This window comes from Bacillus rossius, chromosome 1, assembly GCF_032445375.1.
Source record: "Bacillus rossius redtenbacheri isolate Brsri chromosome 1, Brsri_v3, whole genome shotgun sequence".
Taxonomy (NCBI): Eukaryota; Metazoa; Arthropoda; class Insecta; order Phasmatodea; family Bacillidae; genus Bacillus; species Bacillus rossius.
The window spans coordinates 249,658,561-249,685,472 of record NC_086330.1 but is presented as its reverse complement, the minus strand read 5'-3'; the positions used below and the strand labels follow the sequence as shown (position 1 = coordinate 249,685,472).

The window sequence follows — 26,912 nt, the reverse complement described above, 5'->3', positions numbered from 1 at the left end:
CTTTCCAATTTATTCAGGGAACTCTTTTAATAAGTCCTACATCAATCACTTTTATTTTATTTAAAAAATAAATGTATATGTACTTACGTACGCACGTAAAAAAAACTTGGAAAAATACTAAAACTCTGCTTGGTCTTTATTTTGACAAAGAATTTTATTGAATTACTGCCCACCATGCTAAAATTCATTAAATATTTTAAAGATATATAGTTCCCACACACGTTAATGACTATACATTTTTAGTCGTACTAATATAAAGTTTTATTTTTTATTACCTATTGCAAATGCATGGACATTTATTTCCTAACAAACGTATTTAATGTATTATAACTTTAATAAAAAATTGATGTTTTAGGCCTATCTAGTATGAAATAAATAATTCAATTAAATGAGATAAGTATTTAATAATTGTATAGTAATACGATAAACAATTAAAACGTAATCATATATATTTTCCTTAAAGCAAAATTATTATAATCCAAAAATCGCTTATTTAAAAAAGTAAAAAAATATTCCACTGCTGAGTAATGAATCACGTGCCTTTAGCTTATTAATCGCGTACTATAAACATTGTGCTACAAAGCTTGATGGAAATTTATGTGGAGAATATGTAATATATTTTTGCAATACTAGTATAAATAAGATTTTATTTTAAAACTGAAATTGATCTTTGCTATGACCTTTTTTAGTGTACCATTTACATTCCATGGTAGTTTCACTAGCATTAAGTTTTATTTGGCACACCATTACATTTGGTATGACCCCTAATTTTTATGAAAGTGAATATATGTGTTTTTATGTTTACATACATACATGTGTCCGCCATCATTCGTGTGAAAATTTCGTTGTATGGTGCGCGCGCATTGTAAAAATTCACTTTTTTTTTTCTTCCAAAACGTACCTAAAGAATTATTACTTCAATAAACAAACATATTGATTTGCTTGTTTTCAAAAGTGTTAAAATGAGGTTGACTATTTCTGTGTGTAAGAAAGCTTGTTTCAGTGCCACTTCTTTTTGCCAGGTGTATACAGTGTACGCCGGGTAACGTGATGTTGCGACGCGATTATTGCTCGATATGTTCCGTAATGAGATCGGCGAGAGAGCGCGGCTGGGGAGCTGGCGGCGGAGCGTGCCGGTGATTGCCGATGATTGCCGAGCGGGGCCGAGCGCGACGATAAGGGACGGCGTGCTCGCGTGTGCTGGCGGCGCGGCCGCAATGCGGTGTGTCGCAGCTAGGTGCGGGGCAGGTGCCCCCCCCCCCCCCCTCCATGGGCTGGGAGCGGGCAGCTGGCGCACGCGACGTGGCGTGCGAGCCACGCACCAGCACGCACGAGCCGCCCGCCCACATCCCGTCTAGCCGTGCCCTCCCCACTCCGCCACCCCCGCTGCCAGCTCACCGCACGACAAATAAAAAAGCCTCTTTGCTCAAAGTACCATACTCATAACATTACTTACTGCGTGTGGTTTTAAATATTGGTCACAAAGTATAACTATGCTGGCGTTCCATTAGCCCCTACTTTATCTTGGTTTACAATATTTTCGTTATAATGTTTGTGGCAATGCAGGGGCAAAATTCTTTCACGCCAAAAACAAACCGCACTCTATATGTTTAGAATGCAAACTACCCAAACCCCGAACAAAGTATTGGTATTTTAATCCAAATAATAACGTGAAATTATTTTCAAAGGAAAATTCAAAGAAAATAATTAAACATGTTTTTTGTACTCTGGGCTATACTCAATTGAAATCAAATATGTAATTAATGAAGTCTTATTTTATTCTAACGAAAAATATTCAATAGTCATATCCATTACATCGTTTCATAGCTCCGACGTCACTAATATTATATTTTTATCCCCACCTTGGGTTAAGCCTGGAGCAGACCTCAGATCTCTCCGTCGAGCTGCGAACATCACATTCAGCGTCGAAGTCACCATCATTTGACGCAGTTGTTTGCGAGTATACAACATCAGACCCCAGGCGCGCCTCGTAGCGAGAACTGTGAATGAGCGGTGGGCTATCTATTGCGACCACTGTTTGGTCATTGCACTTTGGGCAGCAATCGGCTCACCCAAGATACCAGGATGACATTATCACCCTAGTTTAACTCTAGTCTGAGTTGCTGTCTCAGTGGTGTGATATTCCATCCAGAGTGCTTAAAGTCCTGACTTATATTCTCAGTACAATTGGGAATCATTCAATTTGTAAATTTATGTTCTCCGGATATCGAAATAGTGGAGGCGTTATTCATTCAAAGTCATTCTGTGGTAGGAAATGGAGAATATGTTATAATAAATGTTTTAAACGGGACTTGCGTACTGCATATGTTAAATTAAAGTTATTTTTTAACTGCGTTAAAAAGTCCCTATTGCGTATTTTCAACCACAAATCAAAACATACCAATGACAGCGGGTAACGACACAATTGGGTCGGTCAACACATTTACTCGCTGAAAAGAAAAAAAATTAGCGATGAGGTAGCTATCAGCGGAATTTCTCTGAGGAAGTTTGTTCGCAACGAGTAGATTAGCAGGCGAACAACTTGTTAACGAGTGGATTAGCAGGCAGTAGTTCTTAGACGCTCAGCATATACCTAGGTCTAATTGACGTTATATCATAACACGTGAAATGTTCTACGACAACGCTAGGCTTACCCAAAGACTGGTTACACTAGACGGGCTGTTCTGAGCGAGTAATGTTGCGAGCCTGGATCGATAAAAGCCGACTCCACTATACGCGCTGCAGTCAAACCAATTTATGATCAATCCAATTCAGTAGCTCCACCAATCAGTAGTGCCAATCGACTATACTAAAATGCCTTTTTTAATGAAAAAAATAGTCCCAATTTCCTTTATTGCCAAAATTTTCCCAGTAAAGTTTCTGGGTGCATCAAATGCTGTTAATGCGAAAATATAACTTTTTTTAACACCTTTTCCAGAATTGGTTAAATGTGGATAACGTATCTCAGTATTTCTTTTTTAGAATAATATGGTTTTTGGGGTTAATTGAAGCAGATAATCAACAGACTAATACATCATCCGAAGAATTCATTACGAAGGCTGATAAACTTGGCGTTTGATTGGAGTTAGTTACCAATCTTAATTGTACGAGGATGGTTATAGATGAGTGGGTTAAACACCATTGAATACTCGAAAATATAACATTAATAAAAATAGTAATGATCACAATACCAAAAATTAAAAGAATAAATAGTAAGTGTTTAAATCTGTTGCCTATTTTCACTGGTCCTGTTAATATACAGTTATAAAATTGATAAGGTTTCCTGAGGCAGGCGGATGTACAATAATTCAACAAAAATCCGAAAGGGCAGTGGCTTTTATTATGAGGGTATCTTGGCTGTACAAATTGTGGTTTGGAAACGGAAGCAACAAAATTCAGTTGAGACTTTTATGAAGGCTGATGGTGTAGACAGTGTGTACTCTGAAGTGTTCTGGGATGGGGTGGTAAGGAGAGGCTGAGATTGCTGGTGGCTGTGCTGAGTGAAAAGTTGAAGTTGGCATTTTGTGCTTCAATATCTGTGATGACGTTTAATATTTTCTGCTTAGCCCCCACATGATAATAATGGAAAATGTTCTTATCCTGAAGTTATCCTCCATAGACGAAAAAAAAAAACGTTAATAATTTAATCATCTTGCCGTTTTTCTCTGTTTCCAAATTATTCTTCATTAGCACACTAGTTGCAATCTACGTTCATTGTTTTAGTTTGCTTTTTATAGGATGTCACAGGAATTTTCCATTGTGGAGTATATCGGACGCTATTGTCTGTGTAGGATACTTTTGATAAATGATATGCTGCAATGTACTCACTAATCTGTGAAAACTGGTTGCTAACATCACCCTTTTAATTTAGGTGAATTTCATGGTAACCACCATAATTGATAATAAATGTTAGTTTTTTACTGTTTCTTTAATAAGGAGGTACAAACAGCACCAGTTCAGCGTATTTACATTTGGATTGTGAGTTTGCTTCCTGTTCCGATGTTGCTTTAGTGCTATGTAGGTACTTGCTAACGTTATTAATCCCTGAGCGTCCTTTGTATATGTGGGTATCTGCAAATAAAAGACAATTATGCTATAGAATGTTTTGAATGTTGATTTTAATATATGCTGTTGAAGCTTGTTTACAGATTATCGTACAATGGGTGTAAAGTACAAAAAAAAGATTGTTTATTTACGTAGTTTTATTATCGCGTTTTGTTGTTATAAAAACAAAAATTAAGTTTTAGTTTGGTTTAAATTTCTTGCAACTGAAAATTCGTTCCTAACTATCCATTGCCTTTGTCGCTTTCAACAGTACATGTGATTTTTCTTTCGGTGTGGTAAGCGATAATAAATATTCTTCTATTGGTTTACATACCTACTCCATGCAGAAGTGATAAGAAACAGATCACAAACATACATAGAAATTGCCTAGGCTGGCTTGATGATAAGCATGTCGAAATAATGGTATCTCATAATAGTAGTTCCATTTATACAAGAAGATCTTTTCTGTGTTCCATTTTCTTTGGTTGATGCTTAGGGGAGATAGGATTTTCTGGGAATAAAACCGTGATGGTGGCATTTTGTCATCTTCTCCATTAAGAAATGCATTTCATAATGGAAATTATAAAATTCTGGGTGTCTGCCGGGAACAGATTTTTCAGCCTTACGCGATTTCATGATATTTAGTATTTCCGCTTGAAACCTTCTTTGGGGCCCTATCCGGAGAGGCAAGCGCAATAAAAAACTGACCTTCGATTTTCAATTACTTTAAATATCATGCGAAACGAGTAATGGAACATGTATTTGCGATTATAATATCTAGAGGTTTTGCTTTTATCTAAGAAAAAATTAATTCTAAGCCTGATTATGTTGAAAATGTGGTTATCAAAACTTGCTTGTGTTCGACTTCATCTAACGTAAATTTTATCATCAAATCATCAAATACAGAAACTGTAAGTGCTCCACTCAGTTGCCACGTATTTCTACCAGAGCCAATCAGACCGAGCTTAAATCCAGCTAGAAATTTTAAAATACGAGTGCTATTCATAAAGTAAGCTCCGTTTGGTCATTAAAAAGTATATACTTCTTGTCCCTCGTAAGGAGAAACAAGGTTGAAAGTTAGAGCGAACACAAAATAAAACTGTGTTGTGTGAGAACTATTTTTATCATCAAGATATTGCAACAGAACAAGTTACATGTGATGAATTTACAAGAAATAATATAATACTCATGCAACCAGACGAAGTGTACATTCTTCGGATAAACGCATTTATCCCAAGACAGCGAAAAGCTATTAACAAATAGAACAGCAATATAAGTATCAGACTCAAACAAGAAATTATTGACAGAAGAATTTAATTCGCCGGGCATATTTTGCTGGAGTTCTTGACAGAAAAATTAGTTACTCGCTCCTTGAATTTAATCAAGAAAGTAAAGAATTAACTTCATTGACAATCCATGAAATTCAAATAACTTTGAAATATATTTTACGGGAGCATATAAGAAATACTTTTAAAACCGGCATCAACTGAAGCAAATGTTTACCAATCACAAATAATTATTTACCATCAACATTAAATTAATTATTTTTTGTTACAACATTAACATTCTGTATTATGACATTACAATAAGTATAAAATGAAATAACAGAAAGCCTCTCGGAAATCTCGGTAGTGACTCGTGAAACACTCGCCTCGAAGTTCGTCGGTGGTTGCCCAGTCCAGGGCCCCTTGCAGAGAGTTGCCTCGTCGAGTTGACTCGCCCGCCGAGTGGTGCTCGCCTTCCCCAACAACTCTCGACCCGGACCTCGTTGGCGGCCACGAAGTCTGGAACACCAGCTCCCAGTCGCGATGCTGGCTGCTGGGCGATGAGTGGTCACTGGCCACTTCCCCAACTCACCGGACGTCCACATCTATCACACTCATTCACAGTGAATCACCAACATGTAGATGCAACCTCCCGTTAACGGTTCCGATGAGACACAATTAACGCAACAGGTTCTTCACAATTAGGTTTTGTTGACAACAAATCCTTGTCTAAGTAAACATCAGGTTGTGTTACGCTGACACTTCATCCTGCCTCTGTCCAATCACACAAACAATACCGCTTATTGCTTACCGACGACTTGTACCCTTTTTGCTTCGACATTATTATTTACTAGCTCACTCACACTCACCCGACGAGTAAATTTATGACTGTCGTTTGCGAGTGTTTTATAACCTCAGGCCATATTTACACCAACATAAAGGTCCTAATTTCGAGTTTCTACTAACTACTCGCTCGGCAAGTACAAACTCGCTGCACGAGTCCTTGAACGAATACACTCACTTCTTCCCTACACTGTCACCTCTTTGACAGTAGCAAGTTCCGCAGCACTGATCGTGGAAGTCCGAACTGAGTCAGAAATATTTGAAGTCCACATTACCAGTTTGTGAGGCTAAGTCCACTTCCTAGTTCGGTGGTCAGTCGGGCAGAGTGACGTTCTTGTAGCGGTGGTCTTTATGGAGAGCTTCCCCCTCTCTGCTTGACTTTGGCCAGTCCAGGCCTCTTTATAGTCGGCTGGCTTGCTGCCCACACTATTTCGAACGAACCAGAAGGTCCGCGTTACTCCTACTTCCTACTGGGTGAATGGAGGGGGTGGGCAGGTCGTGTGATCGGTCACGTGGTCCCCCCCCCCCCCTCCCTGTCGGGCATCTCGCGCTCTTGTGGAGCCTTGATGGATGAATAGGCAACCAGGCACACATCCACGTCAAGCGATTGCCCAACATTCATGGGTAAACTTACTCAAGGTCGGGAAATCTGCCATTCGTTGCGGGCGGTGAAATGCAACTGCAACAAAATCCTTAGAAAATGTTTTTATTGGCAGTTTTAGTTTACTAAAAATCTACTTCACATTTTCACATAATCGGTATTCAGTTCTAAGCACTTTTCGTAACGCTGCACCAGTGTCTTTAACACCTCTGCACATAAGTTCGCCACCGGGAAGTGGAACGGACGCCTTGGCCATAGGCATTATGGACTTCGAATACGCAATGTGTGTAGCCTAGTACAGGAACAAAAAAACTAAACAAATCGTTTAAGCGCTCTACATACGCGAGTCAAAAATTGTGGCTACCATTTTTGGGGACATAAAGGGCGTCATTTTTGATGATTTAATGAAACGTGGGTCAATGTTTACAAAAAATCATTACAAACTTACGTTTTTTAACTTTTTTAATTTGCAGACGGTGAACGTCTGTGCAAAAAGGGGTTAAAGAAACTGGTGCAGAATTGCGTAAAGTACTTGAACTGAATTATAATAATGTGAAAATGTAAAGTATGTCTGTAGTAAACTGACACTTTCAATAATTTTTTTTTTCGTGGGTTTATATTTTTTTAATGACCGGCTTACTTTACGAATATCTCTCGTCATTCAATTTCCGCATTGGTAGTGTACAACGGTAAAATGACCAAATATTGGCTCTTTTTTTAACATAGTTAAGTCCATCTAATTATATTAAATAACAAACAATACTTAACCTAAATTTTATTTTTCAGCATAACCTGAACATATTAATTTAAATTAATAATGGGGTTTCACCCAGTATAAAATTACAAAAGTGACCAAAACTAAATAATTAATTAAGATTTATTACAACATTTTTTTATATTATTATGCTAAGTAAAGCGATGACATTGAAATTATTTCTGTCTAGGTAATAGCATTATTTAGAGTTTAAAGTAATTGATTCACACCGTACTATTTTATCTATTTTGAAAATTATATTTTTTAAATGTATTAAGTTTTTTCATAGGACTGCATGTGTTCTATTTATTTTCCGGGCTTGTTGCATATGATTTACATGTCCTTCGGCAATTTTAAGATAATGTATAAAATTAAGCAAACATTTGTTGGAGATTTAGGACTATGTACTATTGCAACTAGTGGCTTGTGTTACTGTATTGTTCTCAGATGAATCGTACAGCTCTTGAAACTCAAGCACTCAATTTCGTCGTCCATGGCTCTTGCACAACTGCCACTAGACGACCGCTACCGATCAGCCAATCAATATCGTGCCTATCGAAAAAGGAAATGAAATTCGTTTCCGTCACAACGAATCTTAAAATGGCGAGGAGCACATTGGCGATTATAGAGGTTGTGAAAGTGAAAAACTAAAGTAACGATATAATATGATTTTCGTGCGCAAAATAAAAATAAAATTAATTTTCAATAACTTAAATAATTACTGAACATTTTACTTTTGTTACGTAACAAATATTGTGAGTTAGATTTATATATATTTAATTCACAAAGACCATCAAAGGTTCAAAAATTCTATCCAGCACTATGATTTGTTATCAAATTTCTAAAATAGATTAAATTTTAAAATTTTGAACTATCTCAGACCAAAAATAAACTTTGATAGTGTGACATAATTGATAGTTTATTTAAGGTCATTTGTCCACATTTTTTTGATGTAGAAAATTAGAAGCCAATTGCCATCCAATACTGATCCTCCGACTACTGACAAACATAGTTGGAGAGATGTGACTGATAGCGTGACAGGGCCTTCAGCGCTAGCAGGCGACACACCCGGGTTTGAATTGCTTTCAAATGGGAACCTTCGAATATAATTGAATGTGAATTGTAATTATAGAAATTGTGATCTATTTTAAATTGATTAAGGAGCTTCTTATGTGTTTATTGCACAAAAACGATTTTTGGTTTTGTCACATTAGAGAATTAACTTTGAAGTGGCGACAACGCAGAATACAAACTCCCATAAGTAAGCATGCATTAGGAATCAAGTGTGTATCCAGAAGATTTGTGAATTATGCAAAGTATTCTTCATGGAAGGTTCAGTGCCTAACAAAAGTTTAAGACGACAGGCTTATTTAAAATAAAATTACCCTATTTCTAAATTTTTTTAGTAATCATTAGGTACCTGAATATATTTGTGAATAGTGCAGATCATAAGTAATCTATCCATCAAAAAACATTGTGATACGAAATTTAGTTTTTAGGATACAATTTTATAAATTTTCATTACTTATTATAAAAACATACATTTTAAGTATCAAAAATGTTGTAAATACTAAACCATTTTGTTGATTTAAGTATCAATTGTTTCAGTATTTTCATATGTTTAAAATCATTTTGAAAAAATAAAAACGTTCAAAAAATTGTTAAAATAATAAATTAATTATTTATACATTTTGAATAATATAGAAAAAATCAATTAAAAGTATTTTTAAGTTTAAATAGAATCAGAAATGTTATAGAGTAAGCTAGAGAGACCCTATGGACACCATTTCATAGCTTGTTGTATAATTTATTGATTGGTGCCTACACGTTCTAGTTAGCTTACTCTACATTCTACAACATTTATATTTATATTTAAACCTGCAAATACACTTCAATGTTTTTCCTTATATTTTTCAAAACTTAAAAAAAATTAATTATGTAAACAATTTATTGACGTTTTTGGTTTTTCAAAATGATTTTACATATCTAAAAATACTGGAAAACATTGACACTGAAATAAACCAATTGGTTTAGTATTTAAAAAATGTTTGATACTAAAAATGTACGTTTATATAAGTATCGAAAATTTAAAAAAAAATTGTATCTTGAGAATAAAATGTATAGCAATATTTTTGTTTTTGGATAAACAAATGTCTCATGGTCTGCACTATTCACAAAATATCCTTGAAATGACATCAAGAAAAAAATCAAAACCAAGATAATTTTATTTTAAATAAGCCACTGGTTTTAAACTTTTTTTGGCACTATAATTTCCTTAAAGTTCGACCTTAGTGATCCAGTAATTATATTCTATTAGCTGTAAATAAAAAAAACTTGACCTTTAGGTTATGATTGTAAACAAATGATCTTTCGCTTATTTTCATTGAATTATATTACGTACTGTATCATACAATAAAATTGTTTGGGGAACTAACATCGCTTTTAGATCTAAACGTATAACAAACATTTCTTCCTGTTTTAAATATACATACCAAAATTTTAACAAATGCTTTCTAATGGGAGAAATGCATTTTTTTTTTGCATTCTCACTTCAAAGTTAACGTCCAAATGTGACAATGTTACAAGTCATTATTATGCAATAGGAAGTATTAAGATCATAAATAAAAAAAATATAGTCAACGCTTTGAAAAAGTGATATAAATTCGAATAATATTGTCTATATATGCGAAGCTCCCACTTGAAGCAATGATAGGTCTGAAGCTGCCAGAGCTATCTGCGAGGCCGGGTCACGACGAGACAAGGTCAGGTCATTTGCGAATCACACCCCTGGGCGGACCGCGCCCTCCTCGGTTGCGTCACATCCGCGCCGGAGGCCACGCCTTGCTCCAGTACACACAGGCCGGCTTGTACAGTCCGGCCAGGAGAATACAAGCAAAAACTCTGCTGTTTACCTAATGAAGTAGCTCTTAGTTCTGCCTCAAGTGACGACTGCGCCACGGCAGCCTTGCAGCAGGACCTGCAGGCAATAGCTGCTCGTTTCCTTGTTCAGATCCCGGCAGCCATGGCCGAGGGCAACTGGCTCCTGTTGCAGCAGGAAGCTAACATAAGGCAACACTGTAAGGGTCAGTGCAGTGTGATCATCTTTGTAACTCGCGTAGAAAACATGGCGATTGAGTATTCAGTGTCTCTTTTAACCTTGCATCTCATTTCTTGTAACGTTTAGTAGGGTCATTAAGTAGTTTACTGAAAACCACCAGTTTTTATAGACTGTATAGTGTTGTTTTGTATTATAAATTATAAACAAAAAATATCGTGACATCATGAAATATTCATCAGCTTGACGTCACTTGCCTACTACTGCCTTTTAGCAGACGAAAAGGAATATTTCGTCGTCAAACTAACTTGGTGGCCATGTAGGGATTTTTTAAAGTCAAGTAATCATGAAACGAAGCAACTTTGTTCAAAGATGCCATTTTTATTTTGGAAATAGATTTTAAACTTCTAATATATGTTTTAAAGGTTGATGATAATTTTTTGTAGGTCTGATACGTTAGTTAAATAAATCTACAAACAAAGTTTTAAATTATTTTTCTGGTGTTAAAATATTTTAACAATAGCAAGTAAAACAATAATCTGTAACCATCGCTGAACAATATAGCACATGCGGCCAGCTGAACCATGGACATTTCCCCTTGGTGGTGACTGGCCATCCAACACCAGGCCCCGTTTTCACCAATCCGTCATCACTATCTTTCTAGAGTAGACCAACTGTGACTAGTTACTCACGCATAATTATTTAGTTAAGATTTTCTTGGCAATATTTGTTATTGTGATAGCATCTTGCATCCAATCAATCCTCAATTATATCGAGTAGTGTAAAACCACTCTTGATAACTGCCACACATACCAGGTTAAAACTATTATCTAGAGCAGCATCCAGATTTTCCGCGGGACCCTGGGGTTCCGTGTCAAGGTCACAGGGATTCCGTGAGTCAGGACGAGGGTCATATAGAGCAGGCACAATTATTGTCGAGTAACTTCCTTTGAAGGAGTTGGGGTATCGCCAAAAGAAAAGTTGACCATAGAGTTCCCTGGCCGAAAAAAAAATTGGGAACCACTGATCTAAAAAAATGTCGGTCCAGCTAACATATTTTCTGTGTGATGACCGTGGCCAGGAGTCAAGGGTGTAAAATTTACCACGTGACTTTGAAATTCACACAAACTCAATGATTTGCTCCTTTACTACTTTTTCTCGCTGAAGGTTCCTTGCTGCTACAGGCGGGTTTGACTGACCACTAGTACCGTGGGGTCGCCGTGTCCAGAAGACACGGATAACACAGGCTCAGGGGCAGTTTGGGGGGAAGTTGGCAAAAAAAATGGGGGGGGGGGGGAGAATGAAGGCCCGGTGTGATAAGATAACGGTCACGAAGAGGTGCTGCCCGGGAACAGTTGGGTTTGTGAAGGAGGGGGGGGGGGGAGGGGTTGAGAGTTACTGGCGGGTCGATACCTGTGCAGTCGCTGGCTTGTATAGGCCGCTGCCTTGCGCTTCGTCCTCAACTTGGCTGCTCCAAGGCCGCAACTCGACCAAGTTCAGACATGTCCTCTTGGTACCTGCTGGTGCTTGTGATGCAGCACCGGACCGGAGCGCGCCAGGAGTTGTCAGTCGCTCCCTTATATGACTTCCTGCGGTTATCCCTCACTATACCTGACGAATGTAGTTCGAAATACACGTTCAACAAAACGTTAAAACTTTTCGAATAGCAAACGAAAATGTGTGCACAAAAACAAGACACACGTTTAATCCATCACAACAATAAAACATAATAATCTCCAACATTAATTTGTTAGCAAATGTATACGGTTAAAAAAAATAGATATCTTTGTAAAGTTAATTTCGTACCACAAATTACAAAACATATCTCTGTTGAATGTTTCTGTGGTACCTACTGTTTGCAAATAATTTGCCTTTTAACATTATGTAACGTGACGCAACTGTCACCGAGTGTTTGAGGATAAACATATGTGTGATATAATGTTTGATTATATAACGGGATTATTATCTTCGTGAGCGACACACGTGAAGTTATCAGGAGCAGTAACGTCCGAACAGTGGTCCTGCATGGCAATAAACTTATTTGACAAACATGGCTTGACAATACGGCCCTCGTGTGTTCACAACGAGACGTCTCATTTGTCTAGCAGCTGCAATGATACGTCCAGGGATCTCTTTGAGGTTCCACAGGTGTCTATTACTTCAGGCTCAATATGTACCCCAAAAAGAAAAATCTGGCTTATTGAGATCGAGTGATCAAGGCGGCCAGGCAGTGGGATCGGCTTGGATTGTCCATTGTTCAGGAAATAAATCTTTATGATCTCGTACTATGCATGGTCGGTGAGACCCGCATGTTAGCCCGTGTTGGAACCATATCGGCTGTCTAGTTTGGTAACTGACATAGGCCAACCAAAACATCGTTGAAGATCTCCGCCGTGACATTCACACAAAAACACTGTTGTTAACACCGAAAATTTTGTCGTGCGAATTTTCCAATGCAACCCGTGGTTATTGCGGTTATGCATTGTATAGTCACGTATGAAGAAAACCTTCGGTAAACAGAATGTATTCCAAACTCTCGTTCCACTGTTAATTGTCCGAGATAACCATCATGCAATCTCTGCAGCACTCATTGCTTGCACAGTCTGCAAATGGAATAGATGTATCAAATATTCCCGCAATATTGGGACAACAGTGATCTGAGATGTGTTTATCATACGAGCTACGGTACGCGCCCTGGTGCTTTGTATGTGCTTAACTCGTCAGAACACTCACTCTTCGAAACCCGGGTGCTCGCACAGTTCGTCTGCAACCAGCATTCCGTATCGTCAACTGCGGGAGCACTCTCTCACCCGTCGGTCCTGGAAACAAACGTGGCGTGGCGTGGCATGGCGTGGCGTGGCGTGGCGTGGCGTGGCGTGGCGTGGCGTGGCGTGGCGAGGCGCTTTGAGGCGTGGCGAGGTATGGCGTGGCATGGCGTGGCGCGGCGCGGTGAGACGTGGCGAGGCGTGGCGTGGCACGGCGTGGCATGGCGCGGTGAGGCGTGGTGTGGCGTGGCGTGGCGCGGTGAGGCGTGGTGTGGCGTGGCGTGGCGTGGCGAGGCGTGGCATGGCGTGGCGAGGCGCTTTGAGGCGTGGCGAGGTATGGCGTGGCATGGCGTGGCGCGGCGCGGTGAGACGTGGCGAGGCGTGGCGTGGCACGGCGTGGCATGGCGCGGTGAGGCGTGGTGTGGCGTGGCGTAGCGCGGTGAGGCGTGGCGTGGCGTGGCGTGGCGAGGCGTGGCATGGCGTGGCGAGGCGCTTTGAGGCGTGGCGAGGTATGGCGTGGCATGGCGTGGCGCGGCGCGGTGAGACGTGGCGAGGCGTGGCGTGGCACGGCGTGGCATGGCGCGGTGAGGCGTGGTGTGGCGTGGCGTGGCGCGGTGAGGCGTGGCGTGGCGTGGCGAGGCGTGGCATGGCGTGGCGAGGCGCTTTGAGGCGTGGCGAGGTATGGCGTGGCATGGCGTGGCGCGGCGCGGTGAGACGTGGCGAGGCGTGGCGTGGCACGGCGTGGCATGGCGCGGTGAGGCGTGGCGTGGCGTGGCGTGGCATGGCGTGGCGTGGCGTGGCTCTCTGTACACTGATCGAGCAGCTCGTCCACTGTCCTCCACTGCTCCATCAATGAGTCGCATGTCTGCAAATTCTGGCCACGAGAAACGTGGCCCTGGTTGTCGCAGCTCTAGCATACTGGCTGTTGTGCGGATTCCACGCATGCCAGGCGCTACAGTGTTAAGGTTCAAAACTGGTACAGCCATTTCCAAAAAAAAAAAACGTAAGGGTTTAGGGGAGCACACAAAGTGACTTTTTTCTGTAAAATTTGACATGTAGAATAATAATCTGCGTTTAAAAACCAAAATATTCTACACCCTCACCAATTTCAATGACGTCAAGTTTTTACTGATAAAGTTATAAATTCGCTATAGAACTCTGCGTGAACATTATTCAAACGCTTAGTGTTTCAAATTCATTATTTTTCTAATTATTAGCAATAAATTTTTCGTTCGGATCCGAATTTAATGCATATCATATCTTAGGGAAGAACTTTAGATCATAAGTCATATATACGTTTTTAACTTTTAACTTTGCCGTCGATAACCTGTAGACTTATTCTGAGCATGCATATATATATATATATATATATATATATACATATTAAAAATGCACATTTCTTGCTTAATTCATAATTTTCCGGACAATAAAACATAAACACTATTAATATGTTTGTCATTGTCTCAAGTTCAACTGCTGAGTAATAATTAATAACATACGTGAGGCATCATTTACGTGGTCTTCAAGTACCCAAGAACACTTCCCCCCCCCCCATGCCTCTCTAAACCCTCTGCTGCCGAGAGTAAATATGTTTCTGGACCACGTGGGACTAATTTGGTGTTCGTATTTATAAAAAGGAACAGTATTAAGAAGCTGAGAAATGCATTACTGAAGAAGCGTACAGTTGACTTCATGGAGGCATCGGTTGACGGGGTACACGCAGCGAGTGGTCGATGCCTGCAAGGCTCTCCTGTGAACACTTCTCCGAGCACACTGTGGCAGTCGGCGGGGCTCGATGGGGCTCGTGTGCGCAGACGACCCTGGCTCGCGAGGCACGGCACAGAGCTGTGGTTGTGGCCCGAGCGACTGCAGTGTCTGGACGGGCTGCAGGGGCCGGCCGAGTTCAGCTCTGTACCGCACTGTGTTTCCTCTGTGTACGAGACTTAGCTAGGTCATAACAACATACATGTATACATACATACCTTGTTGTGTTTTTAAATATTTTTTGTAGATTTATGTTGAAGGAAAAAATTAAAACCATTTGTATTTACAGTGAAAGGATTTCCTAACAAAGTTTGGTGGAACCATGCAAAATAATGATCTTGTATAAAAGGAAATAAACGTATACAAATAAATATTTTGAAAACGTTTTAATAGTTTTTGTTTAGAAATATTTTCTTTTGTATGAATATTGTATTTTTTATTTGTATTTTCTTTTATTACTTATTGAATAATTAACATCACATGCCTATATTTTGGTGAGGTGCAGGCATGAACTGTAGCAGCCTGTATCGTCGACTAGACTGCGGTTGAAAGCGCGGAGGTCTCGCCCCACCAGTGAACGCGCCGGCGAGTCGCGAGAGCCGCGGATAAGACGTGCGTGGCGGGGTTGGCCAGCCTGCGTCACAGCGCGCGGCGCGGGGCGGATAGAGTGTTTCCACGGGCCTCCGCGCACCGCAGGCAGCGCCAGCGTCGCAGCGCGGTTATTCATCGCTGGGGCTGCCGCCACGGCTGCTCCATTAATCACACTTTATGCACCCTGCTCTAGGACATTTACAGTTCTTTGCCGGGTGCAGGACAGACCAGGGGTGGGGGAAAAAAACTGCGTGCTATGTTCTTCGAGGCACGCGAGCATCGAGGGCGACACAAGGTCTGCCAACTCTGGCACGCTACGACGGAACCAAATAAATTACTTTCTCGACCCCAGGGAGGGGATTACAGCCTTTTAAGTCTTTACGTCTTTTTTCTCCACGATCACAGGAGTGTTGTGCAGGCCGAAATATATATTTTATCAGACGACATAACGTACGTATATAATGAGATTCTATGACAATTAATGTCAGTTGCTTGATTGCAAGTTAACTAATGTCTAAAATTTAAATGTGGTTTTTAGAAATACTTATGCTTAACATGACATACAATATTCTACCGAAGGAAGATAAAAATGCCTTTTAAACTTTACACCTCACAAGATTCATGTTTGCATTCGTGGAATCGTAAAAAAAATCTACTTGAAATACAAAGCAGCCAAATAATATTACAGTCCTTTAGTAACGGAGGAATATTTACATAGTTTGAAAAAATATGTGTTTAACACGTTCAAAAATAATTTAATAAAATGAACATGGCTTTTGCCATATCTGGACTTTTATATTGTATTTCAGACTTTATGCATGCAAAATATTATAGCCTACATAAGTTATATGAACTTACAAAAATTTAGAAACCATGCATTAGGGCAGCCTATATATGATGCTTAAAATTTATATATATTATTAAATATTCAATTAGAGGTTGTAAGATCCTCATTCGGCCATCACACTCCCCAACATTGAAGTTTTATCACTCTCAGAAGTTACTGTTGTGAGAAATCTGAAATTGTATACTTAATTTTTTTTATATATGGCCTTAGCATGTCTCGTAAACAGAAAGGTAATTTTAGTTGAGGATATATAAACAAAAAAAAATTGTGAAGAATTCTTCACGCAAATATTTTAATATATTGAACTGAATAATGTTATATTGCAAATTAGCGTGAGTTGCATAAAATAGACATTAATAATACCAGGCTCTTAACGCCAACAGTATTTACCCCATCCGACGTAATTGTAAACTCTATATATAATAATTCTGGAAGCAGCGTGCGAAAATTTCCAGCCTCCAAGTCTAGTGCGACTGACAGACCGCATCTATAACCATCTCTAAATGTGTTCTTATCTCCTGAGGATCACTTACAATGGTCGAGATCACAGGCTACTTGCTACTAACCAACTCTTTTAGTGTAAAAGTACACGCGACTCGCTTGTGATTTTCTTTTCTAATATCTCAATCATCGTTTATAAAAATTAAGTGTCTTTTTTTGTTTCGTCGTTGGAAATAACTCTTATGAAATAATTACAACTGTTATTACTATTGTGTTTAATTTTAATAGAGGCAATAATTTGGAATAAATTTTAATTAAATATTTTTTTAAAAGCATTGTAAACGTATACAAAAACGCCAAACCTACCGCTGACGCTCTTCCGAGCTGGTAGACGAGCCAGTGCAGACCAGTACGCGACACTCGCTCACGAGAGTAGCGAGAACGCCAGCTGGCCCGTGGGACGAGCGCTACTGAGAGGCATGGCCCGCTGGGAGGCTGTGGCCAGGTGACCGCTGTCAGTCACTGCCATCACCGCATGCATCTGGCGGTCACCAGACGCTGAATCTCGCTCTGCAGCGATGCAGATTCACAACAACCTGCTTACAGCTATCCACATCAACATTCTCGTTTCGTTTCATTAAAAATATTTAAAGTGTCTGAATAATTTTACAGCTAACACGTTGCAGCTAACTTTCGTAATTTTTAGAAACCAGGACGGATAGAAAAACCATTTTTCGTATATATTTTTTTATCAAAGAACCGCAATGAGAACACTCGCTTGCAAAGAGGTCGCACGTTCACGTGAACGTCGACAGTCATAGTTTATGAAGTGGTTGCCGTGTGTTCGGCTGGAGGTCATGAGACCTTGCCTCTCGCTACTCAAACAAGCAGCCAGTACTGTGATGATCCGGGTGTGATCTCGTCCATGGCGGCGTAGGACAGCTATGAAATCTGAACGGTGGCCGTATCATTATATGGTGGATAAATGAAGATAAAGATGTAATGCAAGTCCCTTAAGTTCTTTCAAGCGTAAATACCAGTTTTTTATGCCTAAAAATTACTCTGAAAACACGACTTTCAGTCATTTTAAATCTTCTAAAAATACAGTTTAAAAACTTAATCCGGAAACCACACTACTTATCGACACTCAGCGAACCCTTAAATGCTTTTCGTGAAAAGACACAACTCGTAAATCTTGAGTAGTTTTCAAATCACGTTGTTTTTCCCGTGTGTGTTGCTAGGTAGACGGGGGCCATAAAGCAAGTATAAATATTTCAGAAGAAGCCGTTAGTTCAAGAACGATTTATTTATCTTCACCTAATACAGTATTCAAATGCATAACATAAAGTTTAAATACAATGATACAATGCTCATTTCTTTCGATTTTTCAAATGCAATTTACAGAACCCAAGAAATATTTAAAAGACAAATGTATAGTTTTAAATAATGTGTATGAATATATTATTTGCAACACTTAAAATCTTTAAAAAACCATTATAGTAACTCTTATATAATCGAAATTAAAATAAATAAGCTTTTTCTGTGTTTTTAAATATATTTATTAAAAACCCGTGTTCAGTTATCCGTTGAGTAATAAAAAAAATTAATGATTTTCCTTTTCATATCACGAATGTGATATTAAATATAAATGCATTTATTCTTTTGAATAAAATGAATTTAAGAGTATTCAAAATGATGTTGAGATAATTGTTTTCTCTATAGGCGTGCCGAATGTACTTCGGATTTTCTGTACTGCAAGGCTAATTATTGTACATATTTTTTTTAATTTTTTGTCTGCAGTCTGATTTCAGTTTTTTTAAAGTATATTTTCTCTCCCCCCATACATATATTAAGATTAAATTATTATTGTGTGATTTCTGCATTAATGAACTCATGATAAATTTTTACTTACCAAATGTAGAAACAGAGTGGTATAATTTTCTTCTGATTGAAAAGACAGCGCCTTTAAGCAAACTACCAGCAACTGAAAGTTTTGTTCACACTTACGTGATTAATACTGTATATGTAACACCCATTCATTTCAAAGGCTTAAATAAAATAATTATTTGCAATTGTAGTTTTTCGTTAGTAAAATAAGCAGTGGCTAAAATATTCGTAACAACTATTACTAACCAGGACATAATTAAATATTAGTCACTTTCGCTGTTTAAGACACATACAAAAATACAAACACTTAACTTTTATTCCTAGACTTCCTAATTAAGTAAAGAAATCATCAAGAGAGCTTCGAATGAAAAAAAAATTAAAAATGGTTATGTGTGGAAAACTTCTAAGTATTTGCTGCATGGAAAGGAGCAGGTTAAAGGGACTGGAATAATGAAAAAGATAATTTTCCGGGCGGGAAGGAGCAGCATATGCCTGCAAGTCGCAGGAGCACATTAAAAGTCGCATAAAGGGTCGCGAGTCCGTTGAGGGTCGGGGGAGGGGTGCGGGGCAACGGGCGAGCCAAATGAGGCGGAATAATTCCACCAAACTCTTTGGGGGCAACGAAGAATGGCTTTGCTTGTTATTGGCGCCCAGTTTTGTCCTGGCGCCTGCGTGGTGGGCAACCGGCAGCGCAATCAAGCTCGCCGGGTTGCATGTTAGCCAGGCGCTTCGCCCTGACCCGGGGTGAAGGTAACGTGTGTAGGCAGGAGATTACATCGGGGCAAGCAACTTTCTTTGTCGCTGCATAATGAGCATTATTGTTATGGTAAAGGCAGAGGCAGGAGGAAAGTGATTTTCAAAATATAACTCTCTACTTTAGATACAGCGTGACACGTACTGTACACTTTGTTCTGTAACTACGCGACGTTCAGCAAAATTATTGTAAATCACCAACTTTCTGTGTTAAACTCTAAAGCGTTATCCTTAAACGAACTCCTTCCTGGAAGTTTTCAATTATAAACTTTAATTTTATAAGTGTTCATATGTTTACGTTTCAGTTTACGGTTTAATTTTATGAAGACAAAAATTCGATAGGTAAGTTTATCTTCCAATTTATTGTAATGCTAATTCTGTAATGTTTGCAAACATCAATAAGGTGACTCCTAAATGTGTATTTTCTCTATGAGTATTTTGTATGTACGTACATTGTTTATGTGCAATCTGAGTTGATGGGTAAAAACAATACAATATGTTTTTCCATCTCAGATATATTCTTTTGAAAAATAAAATCTACAGAATTCAAAGTAGGTATGATATAAGTTTGTTTAAGAGAACCCTTATCGATATTAAATACTGACTTTTATTTCAAACTTGCTCGTTGCTTGAGAAGCGAAAGTATTAAATACTAATGTAATTTAATGCCATGTGTTCGGTATATTTTCGTTTCTATTGTACCTACGTTTTGTAAAACTTAAGAATTGACGTCACCCACCATGCTGATTAATTTCAGTTTCATTTCATTTAAATATATACAGATTTTATATTCTACAAGGTATATATGTACTTCTTCGGACGTACTATGGGTTTGCATATTTAGATATATGCTACGTGTTACCTTTTTTCTTTGAAAATACAGACACATATTTATTTAAAACAATTTACGTTACACGGTCACTCATAAATATTAAATTTTTGAAAAAAGGCACCAGGTGGCTAATACTTACAAATGTGCTTTTACAATTTCATTTTCGTAAAAATTGTTTTCTATGAATCCACAAATAACGGAATGAAATCAACTTGGCAAGTGAAGTGAAACCTTGACATAGGCAAGAAGTTCTGTTTATAGGTGCCTTGCGAGGACACGCAGTAGTGCTATCTTGTGGCGGGAGTGGACGCATCATACAAATATAACGTAAATAACGGTATTGCTGCAATAGAAAAACAGCTTAATTTTTACTTATGTGTAGAAAACTTATTATATAAATAAATATATGAGTGAATCTTTCAGTATTCGCCAGATATGTGTATTTTATAACCTCGGTAACAAGCAAAGTCTTGTTCTCTTTTTGCAAATACTCTTATAATACGAAACATAGACATGACATTTAACGTAGAATTCTTAAAAATAATGTCTAAGGTGAAAAATATGCGCAAATTAAGTATCAACGAAATTTATCGCTGCAAGTCACAAATAGATTCCGTACTCCACCGCTAGAATTCGCTGCCGGAGCAGCTACGTCGAAAATCGAATCATTCGATTTGCAGACCGAAATTTTAAACGATATAATGAAAAGGCTCCAATAAATTCGATAAAGACTTGGAAAATCATGTGTTCTCATGTTGTAAATTCTAAGCTAAGCTATGCAATGTGGGATGCATTGAGTTCAAAAATTTCATAGTATTTTCGCTGCATGGAAAATGATAAAATGTTAAATCGATCATTTTCTTATATTCTGAGAACATAAATAATATTTATTGAATATGTTATGTATATTCAGTTCTTAAAATGTTCCAAAATTTTATCGATGTTTCCAAAATATTTCCAGACGAAATAAGTACATACGCCTGTAAGGTGTGCCAAAAGGGATTATTTTTTTTAATGTGAAACCAAACGGTTTGTTGCTCCGTTGTGAAATGAAAATTAAGCCAGGCATTGTGGTAAAAATTTTATTATTTAAACCAATTTTTTTGTGATATATTAAATGACATAGCTTATTATTATATTTATAGCTGGAATTTTCATTACTGCTATATTGTACATTAGTTCACCAATTCGCATAATATTTGTGTAAAAAATATATACTTCTATTAATTTTGAAATGGAGTAAACTTTTTTCCATCGGTATTTAACAGTTTATAATAAAGCGCCTGCCAATATTAAACATTTAAACATATAGACCGTCCTTGTATATATGTGTATGTCAGTAGAGGTTGCCATTTTAGCATAAAGGACCGCATTATTCATTAATTTACACAATGCGTGAGAACTCCCCCTGTTTGCCAATCGAAGTAATGAATTAATGATAGATTTCTCTGGTCCTCGCTTAACATTATTTTTATAACTGTATTCATATTCAATTGATGATAAAGTATAAATATAATGTGCTGAAACAGCATTTAGTTACTTTCAGCAAATATTTGCATACGATACAATTTTTTTTAATATTTGTTCTTTCACCGTAAAATTCACAAAACTCACACAGAAAAACTAGAATTTTTATTTACATATAATTTTATTATATTTATTTGTATAGTTTATTGTTTAGTAATTTAGGTTAAGAATTTTATTTTGCTGTGAATAAAATACTTTTTTTTAAAGATAATATTTAAGGACTAAAATCTCGTTTATAAGCAGTTTATGATTATCTCCAGTTATTTAGTTTAAACATTCTTTTGCTAAAGAAACTCGTTCATATTTTCTGGCCAGGAACAATAAAGTTTTTCTGAAACACGCAATGTCTTTCTTGTTTTTAAATGCTTATATAAAAACAATTAATAACTTTGAAAAGAATAAAAGAACTGCTAATACTTTCTATTCAGCATAAAAAAAATTGACTAATTTTTTTCTGAATGTGTGGCTTCTGGATTAGGAGATTACGACTACAACCGTAAATTATAATAGTTCTAAATTCAAACAATACGCATTTTTTGTGTGATATGAATTTCTCAGCTATGAAACCGAGAAACGTGTTGTTCAAAGCAACGAAATTTTAATAAGTTTCTCTAAGAAATTTCAAATACTGTTTTCTTTTTACTTTCCATTTATGTTTGAAATTTGTTCGTTTTTTAAAATGCATTTTATAAACTTGTCTGCAAATTCTGTATTTACACAGAGTTAAAAATGCGTGTTTCATTGGAATAGATATTGCGCTGGCAACCAGAATGAGTATATATTCTCATCAAATAAATTGAATTTTATTTATGAGAAATATTTACCGCAGTGGAAAAAAAAGCGTTACCATTGCGCATGTGGTTATAATAGTTTTGTGTTATGAATTTTTTTGCATTAAATTAAAAAAAAAAGTGTTTAATCTTCTAGTGTGAACATTACATTTATTGAAATGTTTACTAAGTTTCTAACAAGACACTACCAAAGAAAGATGGTATCGAAAAGTATATACTCCTTCCTACTTTTAATTTTCTTTTTAAAATAGATAAATAACCGAATTAAGTAAATAAAACTATAAATTTGGTTTTCCAAGCCATAATTAAAGATTCCTGAGTACATTCCAAAATAAAACTTTATTATAATTTGATACAAACTATTTACTATCTAATGTTACTTAGAAAAATTTTTAACATTATGTTTCCAATGAAACAAAAAAATTTTTTTTTATAACTTTATCGCAATCCTTAATTTTAACTAATGTTAAGTGCTGACTAATAGAAGTTAGTTAAATTATGAGTTAAAAAATATATATTGAAGAACTTTAAAGTTGAATACATAAACTAGGTCGAAACATTTTCATCGCACTTCCTAAAAATTGTATGCATATGTCTGCCCATAATTATTATGTTTTGTTACTATAAAAAGTAAAAAAAGAATTGCTTTGAAAAGCAAAAATAATGCTAGGTATTATAATTTGTATCGCTAGAACTTCATTAAACTAGATCCAGACTACACACTTCTGGACTCGTCAGCAGAATGAACACAGCACAGTTTTTGGTCACTCTTGACAGCATCAAAGCACTGGAATGTTCCCTCATGCCACGCAGTCAGAGGGCTCAGGCGAGACACACACTCCCCTCACAACCTGCCAAGGTGGAGCGATCACACATGTTCTCAACTTTTCGTACGCTTTATTTCTTAAGTTTTCACTCTCAATTTGAGGTATCCTAGAGGTTAAAATTAACTTTATTAATTTTATCTTCTTTATTCTCCTTATATTCACGTGTATCTGAATATTTTGCTGTCTGAGGAGCTTTAGTTATATTTATTTCTCCGTTGTTTTTCTTAGCCGTTATTACACACACATACACACTCATATATAATTAATCGAAAATTCTGGTTCCTATAAATATAATTAACGTAAATTTTTTTTTCTTCTATAATAATATTTATATTGTTATTTTGTATCATATTGAAAATAAAGTTAGCTGAATTACACCTGTTGCCATAAATGCTTCTCATATTTATTCACTAACTTTTGTCCTTTTATCGTTTACTATTTTCAATGTGTTTAACTCCATCTCATTGATTCCATACGTTCTTGTTTCTCTGGACTCACGTATGGCGTGTATGTTTGCAACTCGTCTGAGGCATGGCGGTGCCGGCAGCCACAGTTGCGCCGCTCTTGCGCTCCGCGGCGGGAAGACTCGACAGCAGACTGGCGCTCGCGCCCGAGGAAGTCGACAATTACCGCCGCAGCAGCGCGCGTCTGCCGGCAGTTGCCGTCCAAGTCGGCCGCGAATTAAAATGTTATCGCGGAGGGAATTACCGCCCGCCTTTATGGCCGCCCTTCCTCCTCACCAACACCTTGCCCCCCACACTCCACACTCCACACTCACATCACACGGCCATCTGCTCTAGACGCGTGCCGTCTGGAGACTCCCCCCTCCCTCCCTTCCCCCACCCGCTTCGCCGCGCCCGCGCATGCGCTCTGCGGACCTGCCGTCCTGGCGGCCCGACCATGCATCCGTGCTGATGTAGACTGCACCGCGTCCTTTGCGCAGGTCTCGACCTTGCATCGCTGATTAGACTGCCTCTGTATTCCGCAGGTGATTATAAAAAATGGACGGAAATAAGGAATCACATGAAAATATAGCACAATAATACAAATATGGCATTATGTGTATCACGTTTGGAGTGAATATAACCTGTATTAATTTCGTTTGATTTTTTTTGTATATTTATTTTTTTAATATTTAGAGAAAGAATTTTACTCATATTTAAACGTTTTGGAAAGAAATTTAATTAATTTAAAAATAAACGTGCGTTACCAACAAATAAAATTCCAAAAACTATGTAATTTAAGAATTTTTTGGAATTATGCTAATCTTTGATTTTTAAAAATCAAAATGAACAATATAAAATAAAACAATTACTTGATAAAAAGTTGAGTCAAATTTGTTTTAAACAAATATGAAATATAATAATAGTTATTGCGCATGCCTAAACTAATCATTTTTTGCATTATTAGCCAGCTAATAATATAGTCTTCTTAAAGCGTAAAAACACTTCGCCCAATAAACGAACAATTATATTAAAGGAACTTTTACACTGCTAGCGTAAAGGAGATACCAACTAGGGCAAGTATCTTGCTCAATCACACGGATAATGCTATCCCGTTTACTCTACCCATGTATACGCTCCTTATCTCGTCAAAGATTTAAAAATAAACTGTTTTAAATACTTAAAGCTCTATTCGTTGAATTTAAATGTCACTTCAATTTAATTTTATTATTATTATTTTTTAAAATTCCAATTAAAATTGTTTGGAAATTAATCAAAGCGTTAAAAATATTAGTATAATACACATTATATATACATGTCATCAAGGTATAGCCCACGTCTCATTGGTTGTACTCGCATACGTCAACGATATAGCTACTCTGCTTTTAATTAAATAAAAAAAATAGTTATTTATGATAATATTTTAATACTGAAGATACGGTATTTTAATCCACTACAAACACAATGAAGAACGTGCAAAGACATTATACACGTGACACAAGGGGTAATAGGTGCACGAGGTTATGGCTACTGCACGCTATCATGGCCGCGTGCTTCGCTCCACGGGCGAGGAGCAGCGTGGTACAGGTTCCGTGTGCAGGGGCAGCTGACAAGCTCGGAAGGTTTATGTCAGCACTGAGAAGCTTACAGAACATAATGTTATAGGAAAATACTCTGGACTTACTGCTACGTGTGCTGCAGGATTATCAACGGCGTTCAGTACAGCTACTTGTATCGTTACTTCAAGTACCTAATGTCACACATAAATATTGTTTATTCAAGAAGGACTTATTTCAACGTTATGATTGCATTGCGCGTAAAAGTAACAAAAATATAAGAAATACACACTACTCAATTAAGAAGCGTTTGTTTGCCAAATACGTTTTCGATTAGTAATGCCACTTTATTTATATTCTTACTCGCCACTCATACTTTTATGTAATATCCTGTTTGCAGAATTAACTGAAGTCTCTAGCCCTTTTCTAGGACCTTAGTTTGATTCTCTTTTTAACAGTTATAACACAACATGTTTAAGATAAACATGTTATCACTGCGGTGCCAGATGACAACGGAAATAACCTGTAAAGCGTCCCCGTAATGTTTAACACAACATTTATTCAAATTTATAATGAACCACTTCACAATAATACGTGACATTCATCAATCCTTCAATCAATCCTAAAATGCTTCTGAAGCGTATACCGGATGTTACATGGAGAAGGCACTGGAACAGATAAATCTAACATTACTAATCGGGCCTCAACAGAGTTATACATGGGCAAACAAACCAATTAACAACATGATTAGATCGTCAAATTAGCTTTGGGTTATGATACTCCAAAATATAATTATTGAAATGGACATAAAGAATATAAGCCACCTGAATTTATCACTTAATATATAAGTCTTCACCTGCACCATAATATAAATACAAAACTAATATTAATGCCCAATTAACATTGAAAATTTAAGAAAGATAATATTCTTAAAATAAAATTACATGGGCAATTTAAGCAAACAATTGTTAATACTAATTCACTTGGTAACTGTGCGCACCAAATGACTAGTGCAAATAAGATTCATAATTACCAACAAATATTATAATAGAAATATATTATCAAGGCATCGTGCGTGTTCAGAGTCAGTGTTGAACAGTTACATGTACAAGTCGTTAAAGCCAACAGTCGGTTCTAATGGTCGTGAATCTCATCGCAACTCGCCCTGGTTTCTGCTGCGCTGCGGCCGAGTTCCTACTCGCTGGCACCGGCTCTAGTCATGTCGCCCTCGACTCGCTCCGGGCAACTCGCTGCAGGCCGGAGCGAGTGAACCACTCGCGCACCAACACCGAGCTGCCAGGTGAACTCTCGGTATCAGGTCTTCCG

General features: G+C 37.6%; 1 protein-coding gene across 1 annotated transcript; it reads right to left on the bottom strand.

The window, feature by feature from the left end:
• Positions 1-10,445: 10,445 nt before the first annotated feature.
• LOC134527123 (uncharacterized) lies at positions 10,446-14,190 on the bottom strand. The gene is made up of 2 exons (XM_063359499.1): positions 13,466-14,190; positions 10,446-10,566 (listed from the first exon to the last, which is right to left on the bottom strand). Exons 1-2 carry the CDS (start codon positions 14,188-14,190, stop codon positions 10,446-10,448), a joined length of 846 nt encoding a protein of 281 aa, XP_063215569.1.
• Positions 14,191-26,912: the final 12,722 nt, after the last annotated feature.

Excerpts from the sequence above, each read along its gene's own strand:
- LOC134527123 (XM_063359499.1), bottom strand. The coding sequence starts at position 14,190 with ATGCGACTCATTGATGGAGCAGTGGAGGACAGTGGACGAGCTGCTCGA. Across the intron at positions 10,567-13,465 it reads ATACCTCGCCACGCCTCAAA|CTTCCTGCTGCAACAGGAGC; the intron begins GCGCCTCGCCAC and ends GCCTTATGTTAG.